The 12,551-nt window shown below is 41.8% G+C and overlaps 1 protein-coding gene across 1 annotated transcript in view; it reads right to left on the reverse strand.

The window, feature by feature from the left end:
* eif2b5 (eukaryotic translation initiation factor 2B subunit epsilon) overlaps positions 1-10,492 on the reverse strand; it is a 32,212-nt gene extending 21,720 nt beyond the window's left edge. The window contains exons 1-6 of the mRNA XM_003224353.4: positions 10,272-10,492; positions 3,362-3,486; positions 2,865-3,050; positions 2,573-2,750; positions 695-775; positions 128-205 (exon numbers count right to left, since the gene is read on the reverse strand). Of these exons, the coding sequence (XP_003224401.1) occupies positions 128-205; positions 695-775; positions 2,573-2,750; positions 2,865-3,050; positions 3,362-3,486; positions 10,272-10,418 (795 nt within the window). The 5' untranslated portion in view covers positions 10,419-10,492. The remainder of the gene's footprint in view (positions 1-127; positions 206-694; positions 776-2,572; positions 2,751-2,864; positions 3,051-3,361; positions 3,487-10,271) is intronic.
* Between the last annotated feature and the right edge of the window lie 2,059 nt (positions 10,493-12,551).

Below are 12,551 nucleotides of genomic sequence, written 5' to 3' on the forward strand. Positions count from 1 at the left end.
ATGATATCCTGATGAAATATCCAGCTCTTAAGACAACTACTTCTTTGAGTAGACATCCACTTCCCCCTTCATTCCACAAAAACTATTATGCAACCACACTAGGTTTCTATTCCCCTCAGAAACTTACTTCTTCATTCACCAAAAGGCCACGTACAAAGTCATCTCGAGTTTGATAATCAAAGTTATCTGTAAACAGCTCAGCCACCTACAAGGAAGGGAGAACCAACTTGAGGTGAAACACGTCAGAAGAAAAAAGCCGTAATCCATAACATCAAACAGAATTCCCCTAATTTTTTCCAAAGCTGGACAGAAAATAGCCATAGTACTGCATGCATCAATTACCAACCATTGAGACTACTGTAATGCATTGTTCATATATATGTGTGCAAGTCCTTGAAGGTGACACAAAGCTCACAGCTTGTGAAAAATGCCACAGGACTGATGATTGGATTGCTTGATATACAACATGTAAAGCTAGTCTTTAAAGCATTATATTAGCGACCAATATACTTCCAGACTGAATTCAGGTTTTTAGGTAATGATGAGATGGGACCTCAATATGGAAATGACACTCTTTATAAGTATCTCTATGAGAATTAAGTTCAGAGGGGGAAGGGGTCCTCCTGTGTCTCACTAATGAAGTCCAAATACTACATGGGGATTTGTAAAAGCAGCCTGTTTTTGTAGAACCTACCTGTGGGGAACATATGCTAATCTGACAGTCCAACAAATCATGCCGTACTTGGACTTCTTCAATATTACGCTGGAACAAACTCTAGAAAAAGAAAGTAAACATAGTGAAGAACTTACGAGCCTCTCACAGGGTCTGCAGTACTTGAAATTCTTTGTGCTACTTTGGAGCTTTCATTGAAGTGTTTGAAAGGGACCACAAGGCTGGGAAGATGTGTGCTTGCCTCACCAAACACCCAAGTCCTACCTGGAAAACTGCACAGTAATTGTTAACGTTTTTATCAACACTTGATCACCCAATAGACATTAAAGATCTTCTGTGTAGCACATGCTCTACACTGAGGCACAGCTACCAATCCAACATCTTCCACACATTTGAGTCAGATGTTTTTCATATCCAGAGCAAGGATCATGGACCGAGATCAAGGGGTGGACAGAGGATGCCTGCCATAGATGTGGGCGAAATGTCAGGAGACAATACTTCTGGCACATGGCCATACAGCCCGGAAAACACACAACAACCCTTTGATTCCAGCCATGAAAGCCTTCGACAAGTCATCAGATGGCCATTTTCAATGTTAGGGAAATGCCATGTTGTGAGACAGAAGTATCCAGGGAGTGAAAGAGTCTTTAAATTGAGAGCCATTCCCCCATAAAGGTTTTTGGGGAATATGATTCTCTACTTTTTTTTCTTCTTCTAGCAATGAGCAGTTTCAGGGGAGCAGATGACTACTACTCAAAGATTGCTCAATTCTTATCCCAACATAGATCAGGAGTATTCCTTCCATGCTTCCTCTGCAACAAAGTGTGTCAAATTCCAGTTAGGAGACAACAACTTGCATTTTATGATAAGGCACTCAGATTGCCCATTCACATTGCTCAGAAAGATGCATAATCCAAGTCACTTGAGCATTCTCTGACGGGTAGTGTATTTTCAATATGAAGCTGCTGCAAGTTTGGGATTTTTTTTTTTTTTTTGTATCAGGAGCAACTTGAGAAACTGCAAGTCGCTTCTGGTGTGAGAGACTTGGGTGTCTGCAGGACACTGCCCAGATGTTTGATGTTTTACCATCCTGTGGGAGGCTTCTCTCATGTCTCCACATGGGGAGCTCCCCGGATTTGAACCGGCAGCCTTCAGGTCAGCAGGCCTGCTGGAACAAGGGTTTAACCCATTGCGCCACCAGTTCAGGATTAAAACGTGAGCTTGCTACCTGCTTAAAGTCCAGCACAACCCCTGTGATCTCTGGGGAGATAGGTTCCCAAACTTCATGTGGACATGCGAAACATGGTTAATAGCGAACACTACTGAATTGAAGAATGCCATAGACTCATACTGGAGGCCTTAGAAAATACCGGCAAAGGACATATTTTGTTAGACGTGGATAAATGAAGCCATGGATACTGGTCCCACAGATATGAGAGGCGCACTTCATTTTTAAAGATCTTGCCTAAATCTCCAGTATATAATCAATGGAGTTGCTTATGACTCCCAACAAACTCTCTTTCTCTAAAAGCCAAGAACAATTTCAAATTCTGGAAGCACCTATTAAAAATTATTAAAATAAGAATAGTATCTAGCATATTGCTACAACAGTTTACCATGTCAATGAAGAATATCAATAAAAGACAGTACTTTTGAGTATGTACTATTTCTAATTGAATATCCAGTGGCCTCGTAAGAGAGGTCTATGCCCATTGCACAGATGTCAGTCTGAGCCTGAATCATTATTAAATATTCAACAGGAAGCACAAAAGTGGGTGAGCATCTGAAGGCCAGGTCTCGAAGAGCCTAGATCTTGAACAAGACAGCCCAGCTTCTCCAGTTATAGATTCTTGGAAGAACTGACTGGGCTGCTTGCCATGTGTTCGCCTGTTAACACACCATGGGAAACCGGAAGCGTTTCAGTCCTCGGGTTTTCTGGTAGTGCAGCACTCGTTTGGTGGCACTGTCCATGGCAATGATAATATCGTCCTCTTGGCACCTAGCTCGATGACCTGGAGAGCACTCTTTGAAGATCATGGTCATCACAGACACGTTCTTCTCCAGCTTACGTCGTAACCTATACGGGAAAGAAAGGGTGGAGGATAGCAGGTTTTGAGTGAAGTAATGAAACTTAGGAGCCACACATCATCCCTTTATGTAAGGCTGTTGCATCTCTCACCCTCACACTCACCTGTGTTCCTGTAAAGCTGTGGAAACATTAATATTGGACACAACATCTCCAGAGACAAGAATGAAGTCCGAACGGACAAGTGACTTGGCATCCACATCCCTCAGCACATCACCAAGTGAGCGATAAAGATCTGAAGTCACAAACCGCACCGTGTTTGGAGAGTTTGAACGGCACCACTTTGATTTCCTGGGAGATAACACAGACAGAAAGGAATTCAGTAGAAAGATCTGCATAGTGTATGCAGTAGAAAACTCCTTCTTATTCTGTTCCTGAATAAACAATTTAAATATCAACATAGCTACAGTCAGGCCATGAATATCTTGGAAACAAAAAATCGTTGGTCCAGGAAAGTCAGGGTGAGGAGTGCCAGCAGTAGCAAAAACAGATTTGGGGATTCCAGGTGGCTCCAAGGACAAACTATGATGACCCCCTACATTAGAGAAACCCTAGAAAGACAGAAAGATAATGGGAAGAGCAAATGTGAACAAGTATCTTACAGTATATGGTCCTTGATCTCTGCAGACTTCCAGCAGCAAAAGACAAAGGTTTCCTCCACACCAGTTGCAGTGAGGAATTCTAGCGTGTAGTCAATCATGGCCACATTTGCCAGGGGAATCAAAGCCTACAAAACAAAGAAACAAACAAATAAAAGGTCAGCCAAAAGGTAGTTTTCCTTATCTGTGCATTTACAAACAAAAACATGAAAGCCAAAACCAACCAACCAAAATAGAATATTCCCTCTGTGGGCAAGGGAAACTTACTACACATTAATGTCTTTGTCAGTTGTGAACAACCAGTTTTAGGAAACAACGTAGGATTTGAGAAATAGAAGATTCTCTGTAAAAAAATTTAAGTACTGCACTTTTTTTCCTAGGACACTTTAAATTTTGCAGTATTCTTTGTTAAATATCATTCTTTCATATCACATACATTGTTCAGACCAATCAGCAACTTCTACATCAACATGTTAAACAGTATCAAACTACTAATACATAATGATTCTTTATTCACAGCAGCCTGAATCTGCAGTTTTTTTCACAAAACATACACACAAAACATTGATTCTAAAAGAAATTCCTATATTAAAGTTCAAAATACAAGAGTATGTAGTCATCTAAATTTCACACAACTACTTCTCCATTAAAGATCCTTCTTGTTGTGTGGATTCTGGTCATTCCCACCTCACGGTAACTCTAAGGTAGAACGTATAATGGGATTTCGTGGCACCATGTGTCAAGATGGGTTTTGCTATTGCCTTCTTCTGAGACTGAGAGAGTATGACTTCCCCAGAGTCACCTCATGGGTTTCCATGACCAAGTGAAGATGTGAACCCTGAGTGTTGAGACCCATCATACTGGGTCTCTTAGCTTTGTTATATATATCCTCCATGATGCCAGGTAAACTTTTCGAAAGTGTTTCCACTTATGATAACACCATTTTCAACAAAATGTACAGCCACTTTTTGAAACACATCATCTACTTTATACATTCAGCAAGCACACTTATCGGGGTATGGGTCTTTGCAACGACTATTCCTATGGAGATAAGCACTTTCCTGAGATAATGTGGCAGCTCTTAAGACACACTCATTCTGGAAGCCGTGCTTGTGGTGACAGTAATGAATTCTCAAGGCTACCCTTAGCACTGCTGTCCAATTTCCCTTTCCTTTATGAAAGCCTTTCCAGATCCCTGATTAAGCCCATCTACCATTTCCACAATGCAACAATGCATGTCAGTTTTTAATGAGGAACTTTTACCCATCATAAGAGGAATCACACCAGCAATTAATTTGGTGCCACGCTGCTACAAAAGACTATCCAGTAAAGCCTGCTGAGCTATCAGAAATGATGCTGAATACAGAGTACTCCTTGAATGTATATTTCCTTCTTATATAACATAGACTGAAAGGGTGACTCATCTGCTACACCAAACATTCATTTCAAAAGAAGCCAAGCTATTCAAGGATGATAGCAATTATTATCCCAGAGAGACTACTACAAAAGGACAATACCGAAACCAGCATCAAACTGAACAAGGCTTCCAGGGGAGGGTGTTCCCTCTCCCATGCTGAGCCCAGGAGCTAATCAGACTGCTGAAGCAGGAAGAGTGTTCTCTATCCCTCTTCTGAGAGCTGCCAACATGCCTACTCTTGCCTTAGAAAAAAAACGTTTTCCTGACTAGTAATGCTCACAGACTTCTCAATGAGGCTGTCTCTCTATAACACTCCAGACATTGAAAATTCCATTAAACACTTCCAAGGTTTGAAATTTTTTTAGAGACATCAATATAAGTGTAGACACAAAATGTGTGTGGTTTGGGGAACAAAGAGAATGGAAGTCAACATCTTTAAGGTGTACCTGTGATAAGGGAACACGAACAAATGGAAAGGAGAGATCTGTACTATCTGATTAGAAAAGAAAAATGTCTGAATGCAATTTAAAAAATGGTGCAAGTTATCTTTCCAAGAATGGTCATTGCAATAACTGAAACAGGATCACTTGTATATAATATGATCCCTATATATATCAGAGATGCACTCTAAGACACATGCAAGTGGATACCTGAAACTATGGATAATAGTGGATCCTATATACTTGAGACAGAAGCATATCATGGAATAGTAAGTGAAAACATAGATACTGAATCTATGGATAAGGACTTCATATTATAGTTTCTTTTTTAACTATTACATGTGTGGTAAGATGTGGGACAAAACACAAAACCAGCATCTAACCTTTCCATGCTTCATATGTATGTTGTCTCTGTAATGTTTTACAAATCAGGAAAATTTCCTCACAAAAGTCTTAAGACATTTTAATCTAAATGCCCCAAATGTAGAATCTTATACTGTGATGAAGAGAATATTGAATCTGAACACAGGAAACCCAGCTTCAAAACTGCACTCAGATAAGGAGGCATATAAAAACTGGTATTGCATATCCTGTACATAGAGCACATGATCTCATGTACTCATGACATTTATGCTTCTGTTCTGTTATTATCTACCAGCATTTTCCAATACCAGGCTTTTGGAAGCCTAACTACCATTACCACATCAGTAATATTTACTACAATCACAACAAAAAAACAGAAGTCAATACAATTTTTTGAGAGGTGTCTTGGTTTTTATGCCTGTTCCTGGGGTTATATGGGGTGCTGATTCAGAAAATTGCATTGAATAGACCGTATCAGCTCTAGTTTCTTAAATATGGTTATTGTGGCTTTCTAATGGTTAGTCAGTGAAGACTGATATAAGGCATATGTTCTGTATTTCAAAAACCAGAGTTGACAGGGAAAACTGGTGTCAGTTTTGGAATCAGCAGATCGAATATTCTCAGAAAGAGGTCTAACATTTGAGGCACTAAAAGGTGTGTTGGCCAGCAAATCAAGCATTCTTTTTTCACACAGATGCAAGAAAATCTGTCATGTTATCAGATGGCTTTCTACCTGTTGAGGCAATTTAGACACAGTAAACTCTTTTTATCATGAAGTAGTAGTGATAGGAAAGTTTTTTCCTGTTTGCTTTCTTGCCTCACAGACAATTACTAAAAGGAAACAGCTTTCTTTACAAGGTGGGTGCTCAAAAATAGATGTTGACATTATTTCTTAAATTTCTTAAGTCATTTCTTAAATTAACAAAACAAATATAAAATATTTATTCAGAAGCACATTTGGCAGTGATGTCCCCATTACATTTAAAGTGAGCTGATACAATCAGGACAGAATGCTAAAAATATGCCAAATGCTTGGGACATAAAATTATGGGAATATGAGTGTCACAGGTTTCATGAGAGAGTCTGGGTTAGACTTGTGATTAAATGAATAAGGACTTGAAGGCATGATGAAAAATGAACTAATAGAGATTAGAAAAGACAGTGAGAGAGAAATAAAAAGTCAGAGTCACACGAAAATAGCAAGCAACCTGCCAGTCTCAGAAACACAATGCTGTTACTGTTATATTCATTTATATACTGCTTTCTTCTCTCAAAGGAGACTCAAAACTACAAACTTTCCAGGTTCAATCCTATCTTGTTGAAAAGATGAAGTACCCAGGAAAGAACAAAATCCTGCTCAAAAGCTACTACCAGAAAAAACAGGCAAGAGAAACTTTTAAGTGAGGTTTGCAATTCTGTGCTCGGACAATGTTCTGCCGGGACAAAAGTTTAACCATGCTACATAACACTGTATTTTAAAACAGAACTGGCAACTCCAATTAAATCATCATTTTAAGATTTATCGTTCAACATAAATGTACCCAGACTTCCAATAATCACCATAAATACTATTAGTTATCAAAGGCTGCATATAATTTATGGGAAACCTTGTATAAAGGCATCTTCAAATGCATTGATCACAAAATTGTGAAAGGAAACATATGAGGAAAACATAAGATATATTATTCCAGCTGGCTAATCTTACTATGGGTTTAGCATTTCTCATCTGGAATTCTGAAGTCCAAAATACTCCAAAATAAAAACTGCCAAAATTACGTAAAATACTATGTAACATACATGGATGTTGCATTTAGACTTGGGTCCCATTTTCAAGATTATACATATATAAATATACCAAAATCACAGGGAATGTAGAAGATCTGAAGTACCCAAGCACTTCAGATAACAGATACTCAAACTGTACAAGGGTCAGGTCTAAAACAAAAAAAAATTAAACTTTGTACTGACATTGTCTTAATTAAAAACTTAACTCGGTCCTGAACTCACAAAGTAAAATAAGAAAAATTGGAACATTTCACAAACTTGCAAATTCCCCTTGCAGGACCTTCATGAAGAATTCCATATTTTCACAATCTTAGACAAATCACCATACCTCAGGTTCCCTTATCTGCAAAATGGAGATAATTGCAGGGTTGCTGTGGAAATACAGGTTTCTTGGGATTAGAAGTGTTTTGGATTTCAGATTTTGGAAGATCTGCATTTCCACTGGCATACATCATGAGATATCTTGGAGATGGGACCCCAGTCTAGATCTGAAATTGATTTGTTTCATATGCAATCTTACACACACAGCCTGGAGGCAAATTTATACACAATTTTAAAGCATTTTGTGCATGAAACTTAAAGAATGTACGTTGAACTATCACAAGGTCACTATCTCAACCTCCCATCTGATCAATTTTGGATTTCTGAGTATTTTGGAGTCCTGGATAAGAGATACTCAATCTGCACTGAGAGAATAAGCATAGAACCATGGAGGTCATGCAACTCTCTCTTCCACTAAAGATGCGGGGGGGGGGGGGGGGGCTCTATTCCATCCTTATTCTCTACTTCAGACAAGGGTTATTCACCCCCCCCAATTCTAATTCTTCTCCTTCTTCTTCTTTCTGAGCTATTTTCCCAATGGAGGGGTTAGCATTGTGGTTGTCGTTTCCACAAATTTTTGTTTTGGACATTCTCAGGTCTTCTTTTTTTGTTCTTCTTCTTCTTCTTTTTGTTTCTTTGGCCATCCACATGGTCGTTCTGCAATTTCCAAATAAAGTGCTGTTTGTGCTACTGATGTTGATCTCTTCTCATGACATTGGGCAGAAAGCCCCCCAATAGTTCCTGATCATGCCATGATCCCTTCTGAGACCTAGTGGGATGAACCAGGATCTCCATCTGTGCTGATATGGCAGCACAGAAGTGGTGTTGGGGGCCAGGGCTGGCCAGCTCTCCAAGCTGGGTCCAATTTACGTAAGAACCACTATTGGCCAAGACCACAAGATCTCTGAGATGTATACATAGTGAAAGCACGAGAGAATTCATTCATGTGCTTTGAGAACATACCAGAGAACAAATTAGCTCTCTCCAAGCGTGTCACTGTAAACATCACTTCCCTTCCCATTTAACTCAGAAAACTCTAATGATGGCTTTATCCAATCTGCTTTTGAAAGTTCACTTGTGACTTAGACGATTCTGCACCTTCAAACTACAGGAAAGGAGATTCCACCTTAGGAAGAACTTCCTCACTGTGAGAGCTGTTCGACAGTGGAACTCTCTCCCCTGGGCTGTGGTGGAGGCTCCTTCTTTGGAGGCTTTTAAGCAGAGGCTGGATGGCCATTTGTTGGGGGTGCTTTGAATGAGATTTTCCTGCTTCTTGCAGGGGTTGGACTGGATGGCCCGTGAGGTCTCTTCCAACTCTACGATTCTATGATTCTATGAATTCTCAAGTAGCAGTGAGGCTGGATCTACACTGTCCTATATCCCGGAATCTGATCCCAGATAGCCGCTTTTAATTGAATTATAGGGGGCTACATTTCAAAATAATCTGGGTTAAGGAGGTAATCTGGGATCAGATCCTGCCTGAGACAGAGAGCAAACAAGTTTTCAATAAGCCTTCTTGTAAATATTGCACAGCATATTAACAAATACATGTGTGCATTGGCATGTGCATAATGAAACTGCTAACCATGTCTGTCTCAGGACTAAGCATGATGAGTTATGAGAGCCATATCATTGGAAGGAACTGGAAGGAATTACTATGGAGTCTAAAGATCTGGCAAAACTACATCTGGTTGTATACCACAAGAGAACATTCTACTCTAAATGACCCTGGCCCAGTTTACCTGTCCAAATGCATCTCCCTTTATTTATTTATTTACTACATTTATATCCCGCTCTTCTCACCCCGAAGGGGACTCAGAGCGGCTTATAAATCAAATGAACATACAATATATTATTTATGAACCACTGCAAAGACTAAGATCTTCTGGGGAGACCCTGCTCTTGGTCCCACCACTGTCACAGGCGTGGTTGGCGGGGACGAGAAACAGGGCTTTCTCAGTAATTGCTCCTTAGCTATGGAACTCCCTTCCTGGTGAGATTAGATCAGCCCCCTCCTTCCTGTCTTTCAGAAAGATGGTAAAGACCTGGCTGTGGAACCAAGCCTTTGGGGCAGTGCAATGAGGCAATAATAGGAAACCTACTCTGCTGACCGGAGCCAGCATGGTGTCCTGCGTTGGTTTAAGCAGCTGATTTTAAAGTAGATATAACTGATTTTAATGATTGTGTATATTTATAACTATGTCCAGGCATGGAGTGCCTGCCGTATATATGCTATGCTGCGCCCTGAGTCCCCTTTGGGGTGAGAAGGGGGGAATATAAATGTTTTAAATAAATAAATAAAGGGGTTTTAGCTCTTCTCTGAAATATCATGCTTTTCTAAACAGTTATGATCTCCAAAAGGTTATGAATGTCATTTTCCAAAAATGGAGGGCTTCTTCAGCAGCAGTCTAACTTATTTATTCGACTTAAGCGGCTGAGGGGGAAAAGGAAAGAGCCTGAGGCTGTTAGGAATTCTGGGAGTTGAAGTCCAAAGCCCCTGGAGGGTGGGCCCAACTCGGCCCATGCCTGCTGGAGTGGGGCGAGGCCTCCACGGTTGGAGGGATGCACCCGGGGGCCTTTCTCTCACCCGCGGGCGGTCCTTGGAGACGGGGAAGAAGCGCCGGTTGAAGCTGTCGGCCACCAGCACGGCCTGCAGCGGCGGGGGCGCCTCCTCCTGGCCTCCCGCCCCGCCTCGAGGCCCGCCACGCTTCCCGGAGGCTCCGCGGGCCGCCATCGCGCCTCACCAGCCCTCGCTTGGGTCCCTGGATTCCGCTTCCGGAGACGGCGCCCCGGATGGGACAAAACACTACAGCGCTCTTCGGAGCCGGCGCGAAGGAGGGCGCGTTGTTAGTAGGACGCATGCGCCGATTTGGGACACGCTCGAGTGCCTTTCGAAGCTTGACGAGAGCTGTTTGTGGAAATCCGTTTGCATGGCGCATGCGCGGAATGGCCAGAAACTATCTGATGCTTTTGTCTCTGTTACTATAACCTTATACTGCTTTGATATACCACTTTCACTCTTTTTCGCCTACTCCTAGGATTTATAGTTTGCTAAGGCCCCTTCTCCACTGCCATAGAATCCAGATTATCAAATCAAATAATCCGTATGATCTGCTTTGAACCGGATTATATGAGTCCACACTGCCATATAATCCAGTTCAAAGCATATAGTCTCGATTTTATATGGCAATCTTTCTCCCACCCTGGACATTATTGCACAGATATATAAACCTCACTTGCCTAGTTTCCAACAGACCTCACAACTTCTGAGGATGCCTGCCATAGGTGTGGGGGAAACGTCAGAAGAGAATGCTTCTGGAACATGGCCATACAGCCGGGAAAACTCACAGCAGCCCAGTGATTCTGGCCATGGAAGCCTTCGACAACCCACTTGCCTAGTTTCCAACAGATCTCACAACTTCTGAGGATGCCTGCCATAGGTGTGGGGGAAACGTCAGAAGAGAATGCTTCTGGAACATGGCCATACAGCCGGGAAAACTCACAGCAGCCCAGTGATTCTGGCCATGGAAGCCTTCGACAACCCACTTGCCTAGTTTCCAACAGATCTCACAACTTCTGAGGATGCCTGCCATAGGTGTGGGCAAAACGTCAGGAGAGAATGCTTCTGGATCATGGCCATACAGCCCGGAAAACTCACAGCAACCCAGTGATTCTGGCCATGAAAGCCTTTGACAACACATTATTATTATTATTATTTGAAACACAACAAGATGAGTCCACAGCAGACACTCTGCTGGCTGCTGTATTGGATCACACGTCAGACACTTCCCAAGTGTCTAGGACTGTGTGATGTACGGGCGAATAATGCGTACAGATCCCAGTCAGGTGGCCTAGTTCTGCAGCTGGCAGGTGGGGATTTTGTCAGCGCCAATTGTGTTTAAGTGCAGGCCAAGGCCTTTAGGCACTGCACCCAGTGTGCCCATCACCACTGGGACCACCTTGACTGGCTTGTGCCAGAGTCTTTGCAGTTTGATCTTTAAATTTTGTGTCAGTTTTTCCAGTTGTTTCTCCTCAATCCTACCGTCACCTGGGATTGCGACATCGATAATCCATACTTTGTCTTTTAACACAATCGTGAGGTGAGGAGTCTTGTGCTCCAAACCCTTGTCTGTCTGAATTCGGAAGTCCCAGAGTGGCTTGACATGTTCATTCTCTGTAACTTTTTCCGGCTTGTGATCCCACCAGTTCTTGGTCACAGGCAGATTATTGTAACGCCTTATACGCCGGCCTTCCGAAGACAAAAACCCAGAAGATCCGAATGGTCCAAAATGGTCCAAAATGTTCTGAAACAACTGCATTGGCTACCAATAGAACATCAGATCTCTTACAAGATCCTGATCCTGACATTTAGAACTCGAAATGGCCAAGGACCATTATATCTTAGGGACCGCCTCATTCCTTTTCTCCATCAGTGGTCACCTCGATCCTCCCAGGAAAATCTCCTATACGTACTGGGCCCTAGGGAGGTACGCCTGGAAGCTACAAGGCGTAGAGCCTTTTCGACCGATGCTCCCATTCTGTGGAACTCATTGCCTCCATATGTTAGAGCAATGTTGGAGTTGCAACCTTTTGTAAAGGCGCTCAAGACTTGGCTGTTTGGTTGTGCATTTAAGTAAATCAGATCTAATTTGCCAAATAGTCACTGCTGAATGTTTTTAGGTTGAATGTTTTTATGTTGAATGTTTTTTATATTGTGGAATGATATTTTAAATTGTAAGTCGCTCGGAGCACTCTGGTGGAGAGCGGCTAATTAAGAAATAAAGTGAAGTGAAGATGGTCTTTGTGACACAAGTTCCAATGAATCATCTGAGCAACAGTGTTATGCCTCTGCTTGTAGTCAGTCTGT

This window comes from Anolis carolinensis, chromosome 3 (genome assembly GCF_035594765.1).
Source record: "Anolis carolinensis isolate JA03-04 chromosome 3, rAnoCar3.1.pri, whole genome shotgun sequence".
NCBI lineage: Eukaryota > Metazoa > Chordata > Lepidosauria > Squamata > Dactyloidae > Anolis > Anolis carolinensis.